The sequence below is a fragment of the Hypanus sabinus genome, chromosome 10, assembly GCF_030144855.1.
Source record: "Hypanus sabinus isolate sHypSab1 chromosome 10, sHypSab1.hap1, whole genome shotgun sequence".
Taxonomy (NCBI): Eukaryota; Metazoa; Chordata; class Chondrichthyes; order Myliobatiformes; family Dasyatidae; genus Hypanus; species Hypanus sabinus.
The window spans coordinates 136200962-136220512 of NC_082715.1; the positions used below are offsets into that span (position 1 = coordinate 136200962).

The window sequence follows — 19551 nt, forward strand, 5'->3', positions numbered from 1 at the left end:
AGCTCCCTCACCCAGTGAGTGCGGGTGGGTGGGCTTCCAGTGACTGGGTGGAGGGACCTGCTTGGGGTGGTGGGCAAGGGGTGAGTGCGAAGGGTCCAGCCCAGGAGATCAGGATCTCAAACACCCTTCTTCACTGTCCACTCATCTGTAAATGTGCTAACCATGCCTGTCCATTCTCATCTGACAGACAGCAGTGGGCCCATCACTGATCGCTAGGGTGCGCCCCTGGTCGTAGGCCTCCCAGTGCAAGAAACAACCTCCACAGAGCCCTTCAGCTCCCAACCACCGGCAGCGAGGAATCCAGCCAACTGGCTCTCCTGGGACTGTGATCTAACCTTCCAGACCAGCCCATTGTGCAGGACCCCATCAAGTGCCCTGGGGAGTCTGCCATCTGCTGCTGTCAGCTGTGACTCCACTCGATAACCGTGACATAAAACCTCTGTCAGACTCCAGCCACCACTGTTTGACCATCCCACCCTGCCCTGGGACAGTCAGACAGCTCAAAGACTACACCCCCCCCACCCCACCAGTTCTCTGTTCTAGCCCTCTCCAGCCTTCTCTCTTCCACCCCTTCTCCTGGACTCCCCCTCACCCCCAGGTTTTTTTTTCCTCCTCCTCCTCCTCCTCCTCCCTCCCTCCCCCCCCTTCTAATGGTCCCTAGTCCCTGTTCTCTGCACAATCTCCCTCGGGAGGGACCTACCAGAACTCCCCATCCTCCGTGCGCTGTTGCAGTCGTTCACGATCCTCGGACGAGATACCGTTCCACTGGGCCGAGCTGTAGGTGGTGCAATGGATGTGGTCAGTTGGCTGTTTCTCAACACCCATACCCTGACACAAACCAGTTTACCCACCCAACAAACACACTGCCCAACCCTACCCCAGACATCCTCACCCGCCCAAACACATAGGCAGAACCACCCCTTGACCCGCATACTCATACAGGACACAAGCACAACCCCTACCCATCACCACAGACACAAACTCACCCTCACCCACACACATTCCCCCAGCACCCTACCCCCACACAACCCCACCCTTGCATCCCCTGTGACACCCACAATACAAACAATGGGGCAAGAATGGTTTAGTTCCCATTACACCTCAAACCATCCATGTACCCCCACCTGGGACACCAGACTCCATTATTGCCCCAAGATATCCCACCCCCACCATAGTCCACTTGTCAACTGATGCGTCCCACACCCTAACTCCAGGTCCACCCCCGAGCCCTCACCTACCTGTCACTCCAGGCTCCTGTCCACTCCACCTCTCCCCAGGGGTTACGGACCCTCACCAACTGCGTTGGGCTCCCTCGGAACATCACCTGAGGGGGAGAGAGATCTGTTAGTGACCCTTACACCCCACCCCAATCTCACACAACTCCCCTCACCCCCCATAACTCCCCTCACCCCCATCCCCAATCCCACACAACTCCCCTCATCCCCCATCCCCACACAACTCCCCTCATCACCATCCCCAATCCCACATAACTCCCCTGACACCCCATCCCTTATCCCCACACAACTCCACTCACACCCCAACCCCAATCCCACACAACTCCCCTCACCCCCCCATCCCTATACAACTCCTTTCACCCTTTACCCCTACCGCCGCACCCGGTCTACAAGGAGATTTCCATCACATTATGATCACTCTTCCCCAACACAAGATCTGGGACCCATTTCCAACATCCTCCCCCACCCTGGCCTTCCCACTTACCAAAGTCACCCCTCCCCAACCCCCAACACCTTGTTCCCCCCCCCAGCTCTACCCACCCACCTCCTCGGCACCAGTCAGTGAGTAGGCGTGACCTTTGACCAGTTTCTGGGATGTGATCGCCTCCGTTTCCGACGCGCTGGTGATCTGAATACAGAGAAATGATGGTCACATCCGGGCATGTGGGAACCCTCCCCCACCGCCCTCCCACCGATGCCAAGACCACCTCCTCCATCCACCTAACCCTCCGACCCAGGATCACCCCCACCCACCTCCTTCACCAACTCTGAACCAAATCCTACCCACCTCCCTCCCTGTGACCATCCCAGAACCCGCCCTCTCATTCCTTTCCCTGGATCACCCCACACTCTCTCCCCCACCCCACCTCATGCCCCAACAGCAACTCCTGGGACACGTCCCTTCACATCCTTCCCCTCGAGTCATGTGAGCCCTCAATCCTGCAACCCTGACTCACATCGATTGAGCAGCCCAGGAGGGAGCCCCTCTCCAATGCCTTCTGGATGATGTTGAACAGGTTGGGAGGTGGAGATTTCAACTCGAACCACTCGGCGACCCCTCCCGTGAAATCCTCAAACCCCTCGGTCGTTGATCCGCCCGACAGCGCCTCGTAACTGCCGTTCAACCTGCAGGGAGCAGGGGGCAACAGTATGTACAAGGGCGATCCCACACTGGGAAACGGAGAGCGGAGTTCATGGGTCAATGGGACAGAGGTCGGCCGGCGGGTCAGTGGTCGTCACTCACTTGGCATAGGCTTTCTCCAGCAGGGCGCTCCAGAATTCATTCCGCTCAGCCGAGTGGACAAAGAGCAGCTCCCCATTCCGAGTGGGCAGACGGTCATCGATCACCACGTCTACCCACTCCCCGAACTGCCAGAACTGGGCACAAGGGCAAGGAGGTCAGTGTCCACTCTGAAATCCCACCCCCACCACCACCCTCCACCCTATGCCTGCCAATAGGTCTGGGACCACTGGTCCATCTGTCCATTGATTCCACACTGCTCCCTTCCGCACCATAACCCCCCCCCCAGGGGTCGGGGAGCAGACGCCATTCCCAGCCAGGGGTCAGGGGTAAACAGTGTACCCGGCTGTGGTCAGAATGCAGATGGCACACCAGCCAGGGGTCAGAGCGAGGGAGTAAACAGCATGCTGTCAGGTCAGAGGTCAGGATTACCTGGAAATGGAAGATGCCAGCGTACCCAGCCCCGAATCCCTGTCCATCTGGAACCACGCGGCTTAGGACCTCAGAGTTGAGGGTGAGGGAGGCGATGGCTGCCAGGAGCCAGCAGTCTCCTGCAAACACAGACCAGAGGTGTCAGTGTGAACCCTCATCACCCTTATTCAAGGCACTTAAAACCTGCCCCCACATTTCCTTCAGACCCACCACCTCTCACCTGAAATACACACTCTCTCATACTAAACATTTCAACCCTGGGAAAAAAGATGCTGTCAACTCAATTTATGCCTCTCCTAATCTTATAAACCTCCAGCAGATCTGCCCTCAGCCTCTGGCACTCTAGAGAAAACAACCCAAGTTTGTCCAGCCTCTCTTTATTGCACATGCCCTCTGATCCAGGCAGCACCCCAGTAAACCTCTTATGCACCCTCTCCAAAGCCTCAACATCCTTCCTACAGAGGGGTGACCAGAAATGTACACAATACTCCAAGTTCAGCCCGCCCAGAGAGCTGCAATGTGACTCTCTGACTCCTATACTCAGATAACAGCTGTGCAGAGCAGCTGGGCCAGTGGATGGAGCTGAGGGAGCCTCTCACCACTAGGGATTCTGGCCAAGGCATCCAGCTGTCCTGTCACTGTGACGTAGAGGGAAATTCAGACCTTGAACTTGCCTTGTGAGCCAACCCTACACACAACGTGGGACATCCCTCAGAAACCATTCCACCAGGGTTTCCCTGTAGCCTCTCCCCCCCTCCCCCTTGCCCGCTGTCTGGGCACCCTGAGACAGTCTGCTCTACCCCCCAGCAGTGAGGGTGGGGGGGGCAATGGCAATCTCACTGAGCCTTCACCCTTTACACCAGGAACCTGGGGTTGAGACTTGCACAGAGCAGTGCCGAGACACAAGTAATTAAGTATTTTTTAAATCATTAACCAAAGTAAACTTTATTCATTATAAAAAGCATTAACAAGAATAAACTATGCAATGCTTTTCTATTCATAGACAATGCATTTGGCATGAAATGACATTGATTAAAACCACCAGCACTGTCACCACTCATGTGGTCCCCTGGGCTGGTACACTACTACAATTGAGTGCTTCGATACCCAATCATTCCCTCCCTCTTCAGCAGCAAGAGAAATCTATACTCTGGTTCTTGCCCACCAAGCTTCAGTCCGTCTCTCAGAATATACTCTGGCAGCCTAGAAGTGCTAGTTGACAGCACTGCTCCACGGACATCTTAACATGTTGGCAGACCAACAAGTTTTGGACTGACCAAAACACGACTTCAAGGGGATTAGAATATAAAAGCACGGAGATGATGCTGAAGCTTTAAAGGACACACTTGGTCGCACTTGAAGTATTGTCAACAGTTTTGGGCTCCTTATCTCAGAAAGGATGAGAAAGACAGAGGAGGTTCACAAATTCCAGGAATGAAGGGGTTAACCTCTGGGGAGTGTTTGGCAGCTTTGGGCCTGTAATCACTGGAATTTAGAAGAATGCGGGGAGATTGTGTTGAAATGTACCAATTGTTGAAAGGACGAGATAAGGTGGATTGAACAGGATGTTTCCTAAGGAGGGGGTGTCCAGAACTAAAGGGCAGACCTTTTATAACAAAAGTAATTTTTTTTAGCCAGAGAATAGTGAATCGATGGGAAGCTCTGCAACAGGCTGTGGTGGAGGCCAATTTCATGCGTATATTTAAGGTGGACGCTGATCATTTCACGATCGCTCAGGGGATCAAAGGATATGGCGAAAAAGCAGGTGTATGGGGTTGAGTGGGATCCGGGATCATCCATGATGGAATGACGGAACAGACTCAATGGGCTGAATGGCCCAATTGTGCTCCTATGGTTTATGATCTTTCACTGAGCTGATGATCTGCTAGCAACACTTGATCTTTGTCTCTCTGTGTGTCCCTGGGAACAGCCAGTAGATCAGAGAGTACGCGGACACGCAGGGCCGGGGATGAAATGCGAATCAGGTCCCTTCATCTTTCTCCACGCCCTCTTTGCAAACCCAAGGTCTACTAACAGGTGAGCTACTGTCCCTTCCCCAGTACAAGTATCCTGCTGGCAGCTTACTGCAAGAGGTATGCAGAAAAGATCTGACTGGGAGGACCCCTCTCACCAGCCAGGCAAGGTCCTGGGGCTTATTGGAGAGGCCTGGGATGAGGATTTCTGCCAGATGGTCTGGACAGCCTGTTCAGGAAATCACCCCATGTCTATGGAGTCCTTCCCCATGTGTCTGCAGGACATTCTGTGCTGACCACTGCCTGATGGTCTTGTAGTCAAATGTGTTCATTCAGAAGAACTTTGCCCACAAAGAACAGGTAATGCGACAGTGCCCAGCTGACTGGTTTGTTGTGCGACAACAGGACCAGGCACAACCTTCACAACACTGGGGACACACAGAACCTCAGAACAGAATCAGGTTCACTATCACCGGCATGTGTTGTGAAATTTGTTTTTGTGTGGCAGGGGTCATTGGAATAGTAAAAAACTATTAATTATTATAAACACACACACACACACAAAAATCTGTTAGGGGGAGGGGAAAATGCTGTTTTAAAACGTTAAGTGTTTGTCTTTAGGCTCCTGTACCTCCTCCTTGATGATAGCTATGAGAAGAAGTATGTCCTCTGTGATGAGGAGGCTAGTGCCCATGATGGAGCTGGCCAAGTTCACAACTTTCTGCAGTTTTTCTCAGTCCTGTACAGTGGCCCCTCTATACCGGAAGGTGATGCACTACATCTGTAGAAATTTATGAGTGTCTTTGGTGACATAGCCAATCTCCTCAAACTCCTGAACAAATATAGCCGCTGTTGCGCCTTCTTTGTAATTGCATCAATATGTTGGACCCAGGCTAGATCTTCAGAGGTGTTGACACTCAACAACTTGAAACTGCTCACTCTTTCCATTTTTGATCCCTCAATGAGGACCGGTGTGTATTCCCTCAACTTCCCCTTCCTGAAGTCCACAATCAATTCCTTGGTCTCACTGACATTGAGTGTAAAGTTGCGTTGTGACACCACTTAACCAGCTGAGCTATCTCACTTCTGTACAGCTCCTCATCACCATTTGAAATTCTGCCAACAGTAGTTGTGCTTTCGGCAAATTTACAGATGGTGTTTGAGCTGTGCCTAGCTACACAATTGTGGATGTAGAGAGAGTAGAGCAGGGGTTAAGCACACATCTTTGAGGTGCGCCAGTGTTGATTTATCAGTGAGGGGAGATGTTATCTCTGATCCACACACACTGTGGTCTCCCGATGAGGAAGTCAAAGATCCAGTTGCAGAGGGAGGTACAGAGGCCCAAGTTTTGGAGCTTATTGATTAGCACCGAGGGATGATGGTGTTGAACGCTGAGCTGTAGTCAATAAACAGCAGTCTGATGTCAGGTATTGCCACAGCCCAGTGGACAGCCAGTGAGGTTGCATCTGCTGTAGACTTACTGTGGCGATAATCAAACTGCATGTATAGGTACTTGGTGCCCTGGCATTTAGGTTCCACACAGCCTGATGCAGCTACACGCGAAAGAGGTCATCAGGATGAGGGTGACAGTGGGTACGTTATTAAGTTGGGTTATACGCTCCCAGGGCTCCTGTCTCTTGTAGAGCCCGGGGCAGTTCATATTCCCTAGGAATGGAGAAGCTGCAGCCACTGTTAATGTGAAGATTGGCTCCACTCCTGAACTCTAGCCACCTCGTAGGGAGGGGTTTGGAGTTCAGATCCCCTCCTGGAACTGAGGGTCCTGCTTGAGACAACTACTGCACCTCTCCCCAGGGTTTGTCTGTACCCGAGGTCCCTGGAGAGAGAGCAGGCCATGTCCACAGGCTCTCTAGAAGGGTTGTGGGACCACTGGGGCTTTGTATTGAGCTTCGATCGTGCTCACAGGAATTCTGAATGCGTAAATTGTTAATTAACAGGATGATACAAAGACAGGCAAAGCGGGTTAGACAGAGAAAGGGCTGCTTGCAGAGATGGAGGAGGAGAGGTGAGTGAGGGGCTCAGGATGAGGGGGGAGCGAGAGGTAGGGCTGAGACGTGAGAGCTGCAGGTGCGAGAAGGGCGAGGGAGATATGAGTGAGGGGGAGGAGCGGAGGTGAGGGGTGGCTGGGGAGGTTGAGAGAGGGCTGATGAAGGAGGGTGGGGGCCAGGGCGTCAGATGCGATTAAATACCCTCGGCCCTGAGTGAATTCAGACTCTAGGCAATCTCTGCTCCCCCCACACCATGAGGGATGGGATGGAACCAGCCTCCTCCCCACAGCTCTGTGGGACAGGACAGTAGGGAGGTCCCTCCTGACTGCAGGAAAGCACCCTGGTGTCACCACAGAGCTGAAGGGGCCAGAAAGCAGCTGGGAGGAGTGGCTGAGATTTCTATGGGGTGGGGCCTGCTGACATCCATGAGAAGCAGTTGGTCCATGAGAAGCACCCTCCCACCTCACTGAACAACATTCCACATTGTTCAAAAACCTGGATACTTGCCCAGGACAGCCAACACCCCACCCAGCCACCAACCTCAGCCTCCCTCTGCCCTCCAGCGAAACACATCGACCCCCTCCAGCCCGAAGTCCTACCCTGGGACCACCAGTCCCTCCCAAACACCAATTTAAGGGCACCTAAATGCAGCCCACAGCTCTGAAACATAATCCTTCATGTGGTATTGTAGCAGAGAAACGCTCCTTCCATACACGGTGCCTGTGCCAATAATTTAAACTAATTCCATCTGCCTGCTCTGATTTCCCGTCTAACAGCCTCTTAAAAACTGCAATTGTATCGGCATCCACCATCACCCCTGGCAGCACATTCAGATTCATATATCAGATGCACTGAAACACACAGTTAAAGGCATCGTTTACATCAACTACCAACACAACTAAAAGCATGCTGTGGGCAGCCCAAAAGTGTTGTCACACATTCTGTCGCCAATGCAGCACAGTAGTGGAGTGATTAGCGCATCATTTTACAGAGCAGCAACTAGGGTTCAATTCCCACCACTATCTGCAAGGAGTCAATACTGCGTGGGTTTCCCCCAGGTGCCCTGGTTTCCTCCCACAGTCCGAGCAAACACTTTCGGGCCAGTAGGTTGATTGGTCACTTGGGTTTAAATGGGCAGCGCATGCAGTGCCAACGTGGTTCCGTGTTCAAAACCATAACACCCGCTTTCCCATGCACGGACAGGCCTTACACCCCAGGACTGGTCTCCGGGCCTCCAGTCCATCAGGGACCCTCCACGCTGTAGAAAAAGAACTTGGCCCCCACACATCTCCTTTAAACGTTTCCCCTCGCATTTTAAGTGCATGCCCTCTGCAATTAGACATTTCAACCCTGGGAAAACCAATTCTGTCTGTGCTTTTTATAAACCTTTGTCAGGTCTCCTATCTGCCTCTGCCATTCCAAAGAAAATAATGAGCAAAATTGATCCCTTAAGCCTTAAAGCAGTCATGAATAAACATGTCTTGATTTTGTGGGAAGGTTTGAAATTGCGAGGAGAGAAGGGCATGTTCCGACAGTGTTAGGAGCTGGGGAGTTAACTGGAAACAGGCATCTTGTGAAAGCCTATGTCTGACATCTGGAGTGTATTTACAGACCACAGGACAGGCATGTTCCCATAGAAAAGAAGGACAAGGCCCTGTGAAATGTCCTTGGCAAGTAGTATTAGAGAGAATCCCAAGGCATTTTATACCTACATTAAAATAAGAGGCTAACAAGGGAGAGGGTAGGACCACTCAGGGATAAACGAGGGAATTTATCAGTGGATGTGGGCAAGGTACTCATTGAGTACATTGCATCAATCAGCATAATACAGCACAAAAACAGCCCTCTGGCCCATCTAGTCCATGCTGAACACAACATCCTCACTGCCAGACGCAGTTAACTGTGTTTGGCTCATAATCCTCCAAGTCCCACGTCTCCATGTATTTATTCAAATGCAGCTTAAATGTATCAATTGTATCCTCCTCAAACACTTCCTCTGGTGGTTCGTTCAGGTAAAGAAATTTCATAGATCAGTGCAGGCCCTTCAGCCCACAATGCTGTACTGACCCTTTAACCTACTCCATAAGGTTAAAAATTTATTTGTCACTTGCTCAAAACAGTTACAGGCCTGTGAGGCATGACCTGCCTCTCACAAAGTCAATCACCTCTGTGAGGCACAGCCTACCTCTCTGGTCTATTCTTCACAGGATTATCCCTATTAACTTTCTCGAACAAAGGTACAACTTTTGTAACCCTCCAAATTTCTGGTACTACTCCTATGATCAGTGAGAATGCTAAGATCCTTGCCAAAGTTGGTGCAGCAATCTCTTTCCTGGCTTCCTGTTGTAACCTGGGTTATATCCTGTCTGGCCCCAGGGACTTATCTATCCTAATGTTTTTCAAAATCTCAAACACTGTCTCTTTGTTAACCTCAACATTAGTCTGTTCAGAACTGACTTCACATTTATCAGGGTCCCTCTCGCTGGTGAACAATGAAGCAAAGTATTTGTTCAAGACTGTATATAATCGCCCGCTACACTCCCCCTTCCCCGCCTCTGCTAATACTGACAAGGCATTACAATGCCACCTGTGACTTTCAAACCAAACATCCCGATTGTATCTTCATTATCACAGGCAATTTTAACCCTGTGGACCTAAAGACAGTCCTGCCTAAATTCCATCAGCATGGTGGTTTTGCTACCAGAGGTGGATGTACATCTGACCTGGTTTACTCTAACACACCAGGTGCCTATAAAGCAGTCTCTGAACCCCACAGTGGACTCTCCGATCACTTATCTATAACGTTAATTCCAGCACATAAACCAGTGATCAAATGGGTGAAACCAATTCTACAGCTGATGAAAACCTGGCATGAAGGTGCAATCTCTGCACTGCAGGACTGCTTCGATAATACAAACTGGACAATGTTCAAAAGACCCATGGCAGCCATGTTAACATTGAGGAACATGTACATTCTGTGACCAGCTACGTCGAGAAGTGTACTGAGGATGTTACCATCACAAAATACATCAGAAGCCATGGCCTACTGCAGAGGTGTGTACACGGCTGAGGAATGGTGATGCTGCCTTTAGATCAGAGGATGCACAGCTCTCAGAGAAGCAAGAACTGTGCTTTCCCACTCCCATCAGCAAGGCGAAATGGGAGTATTCTCAGCGAATTTACAGTCACTTCTGCAATACCAGAGACACAAGGAGCATTGGCAAAGAATCCAGAGGATTACATCCTGGTCAGTGACTGGGATGCTTCACCCCCTTAGAGGCTGATTGCTTTTTACGCCTGATTTGATATGCAGAACAAAATGCTGGTGAGGAAAGCATCCCTCCCCCCAGGGGAGCAGACGCAATCCGTCTCACTGAAGCCGAGGTGAGGAAGACCCCAGCTAGAGTCAACCCACACAAAAGTACTGGACCCGATAATATCAAACAACACGCACAAAACGCTGGTGGAACACTGCAGGCCAGGCAGCATCTATAGGGAGAGGCACTGTCGACGTTTCGGGCCGACACCCTTCGTCAGGACTAACCGGAAGGAAAGATAGTAAGAGATTTGAAAGTAGTGGGGGGAGGGGGAAATGCAAAATGATAGAAGACCGGAAAGGGTGGGGTGAAGCTGAGAGCTGGAAAGGTGATTGGTGAAAGTGATACAGAGCTGGAGAAGGGAAAGTATCATGGGACAAGAGGCCTTGGGAGAAAGGGGGAGCACCAGAGGGAGATAGAGAACAGGCAGAGTGATGGGCAGAGAGAGAGAAAAAAAAAACAACTAAATATGTCAGGGATGGGGTAAGAAGGTGAGGAGGGGCAATAACGGAAGTTAATTAATGGACTCGATAATATACCAGTTCCGAAAGACCGCGCAGCCCAGCTGTTGGAGGTGGTGATGGGTATATTCAACATTTCTCTAGAACAGTCTATTGTCCTCTCAGTTTTCAAGGTGCCAAAGATCATTCCTGTGCAAAGAAGGTGACAGTAACCTGGATAAATGACTATTGTCCAGTGGCATTTACATCAACCACTATTTTGAGTGGCTGATCATAGAGCATGTTAAGGCCTTTCTCCCAGCTTCACTGGACTCATTCCAGTTCACTTATCGTTCAAATTGATCCACTGATGACGCAATAGTCTCTGCACTCCTCTCTGTCCTGTCTCACTTGGAAAATGGGGTCCCATATGCCAGGCTGCTGTTTATAGACTTCAGTTCGGCGTTCAACACCATCATACCCCAGAAACCGGTGGGGAAGCTGCCCTCGCTGTGTCCTAACACTTCCCTCTGCAATGGGATACTGAACACTAAGGCCACAGTCAGTCCGTGTGAGTAGCAATGTCCCTCATCCCATTATGCTGAACACTGCACTCCCTAAGGCTGTGTGCTCAGCCCGCTGCTGACCCACGAGTGTGTTGCAGGATCCAGCTCAAACCGTGCCATCGAGTTTGCAGATGACACAACAGTCATTGGTCTCCTCAAGAACAATGATGAGACGGAGTATAGAGAGGAAGTGGAGTGGCTGGTGGATTGGTGTGAGGACAACCCAAGCCTGAACGTGGAGAGGACAAAGGAAATCATTGTGGACTTCAGGAAGGTGCAGATGACCCATCTCCCTCTGCGAATACACGGCTCCTCCGTAGAGAGAGTTAAGTGCACCAAATTCCTGGGAGTTCACATATGACCTCACCTGGTCTCTTAATTTCACCTCGCTGAACAAGAAGGCTCAGCAGCGCCTGCACTTCCTAAGATTAATACAAGCAAGGTTCCCACACCCCATCATAACTGTGTTTTACAGGAGCACCGTTGAGCGCATCCTGGCAAACTGCATCTTCATCTGGTATGGGAGCAGCCGAGCATCGGACCTGAAGTCCCTGTAAAGGACTTTGGGAACAGCTGAGAGGATCATAGGGGTTTCTCTACCATCCATCTGGGATGTTTATCTGGAGGCACTGCATTTGCAGGGGCCTTGGTATTATTAAAGATCCCACCCATCCATCCAGCATCCTCTTTGGCTTTCTACCAATAGTCAGGAGACTCCAACTCATAAAAAACAAGAATGGTCAGGATGAGAAACAGTTCCTTCCCCTGGGCTATTAGTTTTCTGAACTCCCAGCCACATCACATTCCAAGTGTCTCTAGTTAATCTGTTCTGTACTTTACAGTATTTAATATTAATGCACTTCAGTTTGTTAAGTATGTGAGATTCATCTGTAGATTTAATCATTACCTTCATAAGTTATCGTGTGTTAAGTGCTTGACACCCTGGTTCAAAGAAATGTTGTCTAATTTCTATATACATTATATACCTGTGAGTAGTTAAATGACATTGCGTTGGTGCGTGGTCTAGTGGGCAAGATATCAGACTAGTAACCTGAAGGTCACTGGTTTGAGCCTCAGCTGAGGCAGTGTGTTTCTGTCCTTGCGCAAGGCACATAACAACACATTGCTCTGCGACGTCACCGGTGCCAAGCTGCATGGGTCCTAGTGCCCTTCCCTTGGACAACATTGGTGGCATGGAGAGGGGAAGGCCTGCAGCTTGGGCAACTGCCAGTCTCCCATACAACCCTGCCCAGGCCTGTGCCCTGGAAACTCCAGGCACAGATCCATGGTCTCTCAAGACCAAAGGATGCCACCACCAGTTAAATGACAATAAGCTTAATTTGATTTGACCTCCCCTACCCATTCTGTCTACCAAGTCCATTCATAAGCTCCTTCCTGGCTGCCTTATAACCCTCAAGAGCTCGATCTGATTTTTCTTCTGGAATCGTAAGTATGCTTCCTTCTTCCTCTTGATGATATGTTCCACATCTCTTGTCAATTGTGGTTCCATCACCCTACCATCATTCCCCTGCCTCAATGGGACCAACCTATCCAGAATCCTGTGCAAGTGTTCCCTAAGCAGTCTCCACATTTCTGCAGTGCATTTCCCTGAGAACATCTGCTCCCAAGGTCTTGCCCAATGACTTTTAATTGATCCTTTTCCAATTAAATACTCTCTCACACCTTCTGCTCCTATTCTTGGTCAGTCTAATTTTGGACCCAATCTACCACACAGATTGCACACAAGCCAATCTATTGAAGCAGCCTAGGTGAGTGACCTCGTCAAAAGCTTTATTAAAATTCATGCTGGAGATACCCACTTCCCAAACCTCATCAATCACCTCCTCAAAAACTCAAGGACCATAAGACATTAGATTAACAGAGCCAAGTGTCCATAATGTCACTGTGTTTCCAGAAGTGAGCAGATCCTACCCCAGTATCTCCAATAATTTCCCTAGCATGGACCAGGTGGGCTGTTGGGCCAGTTTCCACATGGTACAAGTCTGTGACCATAGATGTGAGGCTCACTTGTATTTCTGCTGCCCAGCTTAAAGAAAGGGAGAATCTTGAAAGCTACTCACCATGGCTTGTCATCTACCTCTCTTGAGTGACTGTTTGATCTCTCCCTGGCCCTCTCTCCATTCCCCAAGTCACTGTCCATCTCAGGTTTGACAGCTCCTGTGTCTACCGGACAATGAATTCAGCCCTACAATACCTCAATGCCACCAAATCACAACTTGGGCCCCTCCATAAAACTGCTGACCCCACACCCTCCGTAACTCTCCCAAACCTCTACCTGGATCTCTGTCCCCTCCATAACTCTGCCAACCCGACAACCTGATCTCTCACCCCTTCATAAACCTGACAACTGCACACTCTGATCTCTGACCCCTCCATAAGATAGAGAAGCAGAATTTGGTCATTTTGCCCGTTGAGTCTGATATGCCATTTCATCATGGCTAATCCAATTTTCCTCTCAACCCCAATCTCCTGCTTTATCCCCATGTCCCTTCATGCCCTGACCAATCAAGAGTCTATCAACCTCTGTTTTAAATATACATAAAGAGTTGACCTTCACAGCTGCCTGGGGCAAAGAATTCCATAGATTCACCACTCTCTGGCTAAAGAAATTCCTCTTCATCTCTATTCTAAAAGGATGCCCCTCTGTTCTAAGGCTGTATCCTCTGGTCTTAGACTTTATCATCTCCATATCCACTCTATTAAGGCCTTTCACCATTTGACAGGTTTCAATGAGGCCACCCCTCATTCTTCTGAAATCCATTGAATACAGGCCCAGAGCCACCAAACACTCTTCATGTGAAAATCCATTCAAACTTGGGATCATTTTCATGAACCTCATTTGAAACCTCTCCTGTTTCAGCATATTCTTTCTAAGGGGCCCAAAACTGCTCACAATACTCCAAGTGAAGCCTCACCAGTGCTTTATAAAACTCTCAATATTACATTCTTGCTTTTATATTCTAGTCCTCTTGAAATGAATGCTAACATCACATTTGCCTTCTTCACCACTGACTCAACGTGCAAATCAATCCTGAACAAGGACTCCCAAGTCTCTCCGTGCCTCAGTTTTTTGTATTTTTTCTCCATTTAGAAAATAGTCAACCCTTTAATTTCCTCTACCAAAGAGAATGACCATATACTTCCCAACACTATAATCCACCTGCCACTTTTTTGCCATTTCTCCTAATCGGTCTAAGTCTTTCTGTAGTCTCTCTACTTTCTCAAAACTACCTAACCCTCCACCTATCTTCATATTGTCTGCAAACTTCATAACAAAGCTATCAATTCCACCATGCAAATTACTGACATATAACATAAAAAGAATCGCTCCCAATACAAACACATGTGGAATACCACGTCATCGGTAGCCAACCAGAAAAGGCTCCCTTTATTGCCACTCTTTTCCTCCTGCCAATCAGCAACTGCTTTATCCATGCTAGAATCTTTCCTGTAATACAATGGACTTGTAGCTTGTTAAGCAACCTCATGTGTGGCACCTGTCAATGGCCTTCTGAAAAGCCATGTACACAAAATTAACATATTCCCCTTTGTCCATCCTGCTTGTTATTTATTCAAACAATTCCAACAGATTTGTCAGGCAAGATTTTGTCTTGAGGAAACCACGCTGACTATGGCCTATTTTACTATGTGCCTCCCGAGTACCTTGAGACCCCATCCTTAATAATCAAGTACAACATCTTTCCAACCACTGAGGTCAGAATAACTAGCCGATAATTTCCTTTCTTCTGCATCTCTTCTTTCTTGAAGAGTGGAATTACATCTGCAACTTACCAGTCTTCCAGAACCATTCCAGAAACCAGTGATTCTTGCAAAATCTTTACAAATGACTCCACAATCTCTTCAGCCTCCACTTTCAGAACCCTGGGGTGTACACCATGTGGTCCAGCTGACTCATCTACCTTCAGACCTTTCCATTTCCCAAGAACCTTCCCCCTAGTAATGGTAACTTCACAAACTATCCACTCTCATCCCTCTTTTCCCCTTCATGTATCTGAAGAAACTTTTGGTATCCTCTTTAAAATTATTGGCTAGCTTACTTCTGTATGCCATCTTTACCTTCTTAATGACTATTTTAGTTGTGTCATTCTTTTTAAAAAAAGCTTCCCAATCCTCCAACTTCCCATTAAGTTTTGCTCTATTGCTCTTTGGTTTTTATGTTGGCTTTGACTTCTCATTAGTTATGGTTGTTTCATTTTGCCTTTAGAATACTTTATCCTCTTTGGGATGTATAAATATCCTGTGCCTTCTGAATTCCTCCCAGAAATTCTAGCCATTGCTGCTCTGCCATCATCCCTGCCAGTGTTCTTTTCCAATCAATTGTGGCCTCTCTAACTCCCTTTAATCCACTGTAATACTGATAGCTTCTCCTCGCAAATTTCAGTTAGAATTCGATCATATTGCGTTCACTTGCCCTAAGGGTTCTTTTACCTTAAGCTCTCTAATCAATTCCAGCTCATTGCACAACGGCCCGTCCAGAATAGCTAATCCCCTAGTGTGTTCAACCACAAGCTGCTCTAAAAAGCCAGCTTGTTGGCATTCTACATATGGCATTCTGGCCAGCTAGTGCCCTCTTGGATTGCGGCACCAACCTGATTTTCCCCAAACTACCTGAAATTGCCCATGACTATTCTAACATTGTCCTTTAGAAATGCATTTTCAATCTCCCATAACTTGAAGACCATATCCTTACTACTGTTTGAGGGTCTGTATGTAACTCCAAACAGGATCTTCTCACCCTTGCAGTTCCTTACCTCAATACCTCCTGACCCTATGTCACCTTCAATATTTACCAATAGAGCAACACCACCCCCTCTGCCTTCCTGCCTGTCCTTTCAATACAACGTGTATCCTTCGGCATGAAGCTCCCAGCTATAATCTTTTTAGCCATGATTCAGTGATGCCTACAACATCATACATGCCAATCTGTAACTTTGCTACAAGTTCATCTACCTTATTCCGTACACAGTACACATTTAAATGTAACACCTTCAGTCCTGTATACACCCTTTTCAATTTTATCCACCTTTTACGTTGCAACTCTTCCTGTTGACTATAATTTTGCAGTATCAACACTACACGTTGCCTCTGTCTGTAAACCAACTACATCATCTTCAGCACTATCACTCTGGTTCCCAACCCTCTGCCAAATTAGTTTAAACCCTCCCGAATAACTCTAGCCAACCAGCCTGCAAGGATAATGGTTCCACCTTGGGTTCAGGTAACCCAACCCTTTCGTACATAGTTTCTCCAGAAGAGATCCCAATAATCCATAAATCTAAACACACACTTCTGCACCAGTTCCTCAGCCACACAATCACCCACCAAATTATCCTATTCCTACCCTCACTGGCACGTGGCACAAGCAGTAATTCAGAAATTACTATCCAGCAGGGCCTGTTTCTCAACTTTATAAGGAGCACCCTAAAGTCTCTCTACAGGACTTGCTCTGGTGCACCAAGCCAATGTGCCAATGTGCACCAAGACATCTGTGTGCTCATCCTTGAGAATGCTATTGACCCGATCCAAGACATTCCCGATCCTGGAACCAGGGAGGTAACATACCATCTGGATGCTTCCATCGCATCCACAGAAGCTCATCTCTGTTCCTCCAACTATGGAATCTCCTTTCAACACTATGTCACTGTGGCTTCCTCCCCCCAGGAGGTCATCCCCCTCAAATGTATCTAAAGATGTATAATTATTTTTGAGGGGAACAGCCAGAGAAATACTCTGCACTGACTGTGCATTTCCCCTTCTTCTCCTGACCGTCACCCAGTGAACTGTCTTCTGTAACCTAGGGGTGACAACCTCCCTGTAGCTCCTGTCAATCACCTCCTCATTCTCCCGTATGAGTTGAAGTGGGAGCTCCATTTCCTTAATATGTCCTCTGAGGAGCTGCAGCTTGGTGCACCTGGTGCAGGTGTGTTTGTCTCCCAGTATACCCTCATCTCACACACAGTGCAAAGGTACAAAACACTGCCCCTGGAGCCATTCTCACTACACTACTATGCCCAAACAGATGAGGGGGAGACTTTACTTCACCCAATCCTGATGAACCAAAGCCACTCTAAACACTGGCACGCTGAAAAGATTGACCACTCCACTTGTTCCTGTGCTACTTTTATTGGCCCTTTCTACTGAATCCCTCCATAACGCTGCCAATCCCTGACCCTTATCTCTAGCCTGTTCATAACCATATTGATCCCACACGCTGATCTCAGACCCATCCATAACCCTGCTGCCCCAAAAACCTGAAGGCCAGCTCTTCGGGTGGGGCAGGAGCAGAGAGCCCACTTACCCAGGGCACCCTGGCAGATATCAGTTCGCGTTGCTCCTTCCACAATGAACTTTGGGTTTGAGCACAGTTCCTGTGGAGAGAGGGTGAGGAGAGTGATGACCTGAAACACCAGTATACAGAACCAGTGGGGAGGGTCTACACGGTATAACACTGGGGTACAGAACAAGTGTGGACAGGTCTGTTATTGTATAATACTGGGGTACAGTACCAGTGAGACAGTCTGTCACTGTTTAACACCAGGGTATGGTACCTGTGGGAATAGGTCTGTCATTGTATAACACTGGGGTACAGAACAAGTGCAGACAGGTCTGTCATTGTATAACACTGGGGTACAGTACCAGTGAGGCAGTCTGTCACTGTATAACAAACACCAGGGTATGGTACCTGTGGGAATGGTTCTGTTATTGTATAACACTGGGGTACAGTACCAGTGAGGCAGACTGTCACTGTATAACACCAGGGTATGGTACCTGTGGGAATAGGTCTGTCATTGTATAACACTGGGGTACAGAACAACTGCAGACAGGTCTGTCACTGTATAACACTGGGGTACAGTACCAGTGAGACAGTCACTATATTACACCAGGGTACAGTACCAATGGGAACGGGTCTGTCACTGTATAAAACCGGGAAACAGTATCGATCTAGGCGCGTCTGTTACTGCCTGACACTAGCGTGTGGTACTGGTCGTGCCGAGTCTGTGAGTCAGTAGTTAAATTGGGCGTTGGTACGCTTAACTTTTCTGAGTCCACGCCCTGTCAGGTCCAACATTTACTGATCTCGTGTGGCGACCGAATCTCGCGTAAACATTTGTCGTCCCCCCAAATATGCGTGTTGGGGAGGGGGGGAGCTCTAGCGTGATAGCGGGGACATTACCGTCACCTGGGTGTAAACTTTGTCTCTCGGTAAACTTTTGCAAACTTTCTTTCTCCTCATCCCTCCGCCCCGGGATTTTTTTTCCCCCTGTGCCCCTCCCCACTCCCTCTTCCCCTCCCCACCGCCTACCTGGGGCCGGAGCCACTCCACGCCGCGGGTCTTGTGCGAGCCGGCGCCCAGCTCCTGGTACCCGAGAGAGGTGACGGCGGCGGGGAAGGCAGGATCCTGAAACAAGCTGCCGGTACCCCGGCTGTGATCCCGCAGCGCCTCGAAGTCCTGTCCAAGGAAGGGTTGCGCTCGCTGGGCGGACCCCAGGCCCCCCGCCTTCAGCCGCGCTCGTTGCACTGCCAGCGCCATGCCTGACATCGCAGTTGCCAATCGGCCCGCACAACGAGCCTCTCCCGTTTGTCCAGGGCGGGGCCGCGCCGCGTGCTCCCATTGGCTGAAGCCAGACTGACAGCCGAGAGGAAGGGTTTGGAACGAAGAAAGGACAGGCTGCTGCGAGTGGTGAACAGACGATAAGACATTAAAACCATAAACTACAGGAGCAGATTTAGGCCATTTGGCCCATCGTGTCTGCTCTGCCATTTCATCACAGCCGATCCAGTTCCCCTCTCAACACTAAGCTCCTGCCTTAAAAATTCCTGTGAATTTCCAGAGCTATCAAATGCTCTTCAAATGACAAGCCAGTTTCACCATTTCCTTTCTAAAATAAGGGGCCCACAACTGCTCACAATACACCAAGTGAGGCCTCACCAATGCTTTATAAAGATTCAACATTACATTCTTCCTTTTATATTCTAGTCTTCTTGAAATGAATGCTAACATCACATTTGTTCCTCACCACAGACTCAATCTTCAAATCAACCTTTAGGGAATCCTGCACAAGGACTCCCAAGTCCCCTTTTGTCTCAGATTTTTGGATTTTCTCTTCATTTAGATTAGAAAATAGTCAACCCTTTCATTTCTTCTACCTAAGTGCATGACCACACACTTCCAGACACTGTATTCCATTTGCCACTTCTTCGCTCTTTCTCCTAATCTGTCTATAGCCTCCCCATTTCCTCAAAGCTCTAGGCCCTCCACATATCTTCATGTTCTCTGAAAACTTTGCAAAGAGCCAATA

At 48.9% G+C, this 19551-nt stretch overlaps 1 protein-coding gene across 1 annotated transcript in view; it reads right to left on the reverse strand.

The window, feature by feature from the left end:
* The window catches only part of LOC132401163 (calpain-2 catalytic subunit-like), a 31021-nt gene extending 12154 nt beyond the window's left edge, over nucleotides 1-18867 (reverse strand). The window contains exons 1-8 of the mRNA XM_059983081.1: nucleotides 18555-18867; nucleotides 17550-17619; nucleotides 2908-3026; nucleotides 2479-2612; nucleotides 2192-2360; nucleotides 1780-1863; nucleotides 1239-1324; nucleotides 701-775 (exon numbers count right to left, since the gene is read on the reverse strand). Coding sequence (XP_059839064.1) covers nucleotides 701-775; nucleotides 1239-1324; nucleotides 1780-1863; nucleotides 2192-2360; nucleotides 2479-2612; nucleotides 2908-3026; nucleotides 17550-17619; nucleotides 18555-18791 — 974 coding nt within the window. The 5' untranslated portion in view covers nucleotides 18792-18867. The remainder of the gene's footprint in view (nucleotides 1-700; nucleotides 776-1238; nucleotides 1325-1779; nucleotides 1864-2191; nucleotides 2361-2478; nucleotides 2613-2907; nucleotides 3027-17549; nucleotides 17620-18554) is intronic.
* Between the last annotated feature and the right edge of the window lie 684 nt (nucleotides 18868-19551).